This window comes from Dryas octopetala, chromosome 7 (assembly GCF_963921425.1).
Source record: "Dryas octopetala chromosome 7, drDryOcto1.1, whole genome shotgun sequence".
NCBI lineage: Eukaryota > Viridiplantae > Streptophyta > Magnoliopsida > Rosales > Rosaceae > Dryas > Dryas octopetala.
In genome coordinates, this window is record NC_141372.1 from 17,996,527 (window position 1) to 17,997,743 (window position 1,217).

At 49.5% G+C, this 1,217-nt stretch overlaps 1 protein-coding gene across 1 annotated transcript in view; it reads right to left on the reverse strand.

Moving 5' to 3' along the window:
* LOC147280190 (uncharacterized) overlaps positions 1 to 1,217 on the reverse strand; it is a 1,611-nt gene continuing 394 nt past the window's right edge. Inside the window, exon 1 of the mRNA XM_086252152.1 lies at positions 1 to 1,217. This exon is cut by the window's right edge and continues 394 nt beyond it. Coding sequence (XP_086108278.1) covers positions 1 to 1,217 — 1,217 coding nt within the window.

Genomic DNA, 1,217 nt, shown 5'->3' on the forward strand with positions numbered 1-1,217 from the left:
CTAATCAGATTTTTCTTTGGGGTTCCCAAGGTTCTGAGTCCCTGGGACGGATGCATCCTCTTCAGGCGTTTTGGTCTGTGCTCTGGATATGTCCTGTGCTTTCGGAGGTATCAAGGGACCAATCGACTTTTTTATTTCTTTCAGACCCATTACCGCGCAACTTCGGGCTGTTGCTTGATCCCCCCGGATTTCTTGGATCCCTTCCTTTGTTGGGAACTTCAAGACCTGATGGTAGGTGGAAGGGACTGCCTTCATGCGATGGAGCCATGGTCGCCCAAGGATAGCGTTGTAAGGTGTGGGGCAATCGACTACCATGAATGGCGTGAGCGGGCTTCTTGACCCCGCCACCACCGGTAGTGAGATAGTGCCGATGGTGTGAACCAAGCTTCCGTCAAAGGCCATAAGCGGTTTAGAAACAGGGGTGATATCCTCAATCAAACCCATGCGCTCAACCGCCGTTTTGAAAAGCACATTAACGGATGCTCCATTATCTATCAAGACACGGCCCGCGGTGGCATGAGCAAATTGGATGGTGATAACCAAAGCGTCCTCATGGGGAGAGTGCAATGCCGCAGCGTCTTGCTCGGAGAAGTTCATGAGATCGATCCCGGATAGGTCCTGGGAAGGCGCCACCAAGACCTCCCTCGCTTTCTTGCAACTATGCTCCCTTTCTTTTCTTGTGGAGCCTAAGTAGTCTGGTTCGGAGAGGATGCATTGCAAGTTCATGGTTGGCTTCTTTGGTGGTGGGTCCGAATCTGGGGACCTTTGTCTATCTTGTTTTTCAGGCCTCCGCTTTAATGCTTCATCCTTTACGAATTCCCAACAATATCCTTGCTCTAAAAGTTCTTCAATATGCTCACGAAGTGCTATGCAATCCCTGGTTAGATGCCCCTTAGACTTGTGGAAGGCGTAGTACCTATCCGGAAATTTTTTGCTTGCATCCGACTTTATAGGGGGTGGACGTTTCACCCATGGTTGGTCCTTGATCATGTAAAGGACTTGATTGATTGGAAGTCTCAAAGGTGTATATTTGTCACGGTCCGAATTAGCATGATCCTCCCTCTTCCTTTTATCCGCGGTCCCATATTTCTCGGGCCTATCACTTCTTCTGGGGGACCTATTATTCCGTTTAGGGGCTCCATCCTCTTGACGATTCCTCCGCGTACTTTTATCTTCCTTCCTTACATATGCCCCCCGTTTCTCATCATCCCATCTAA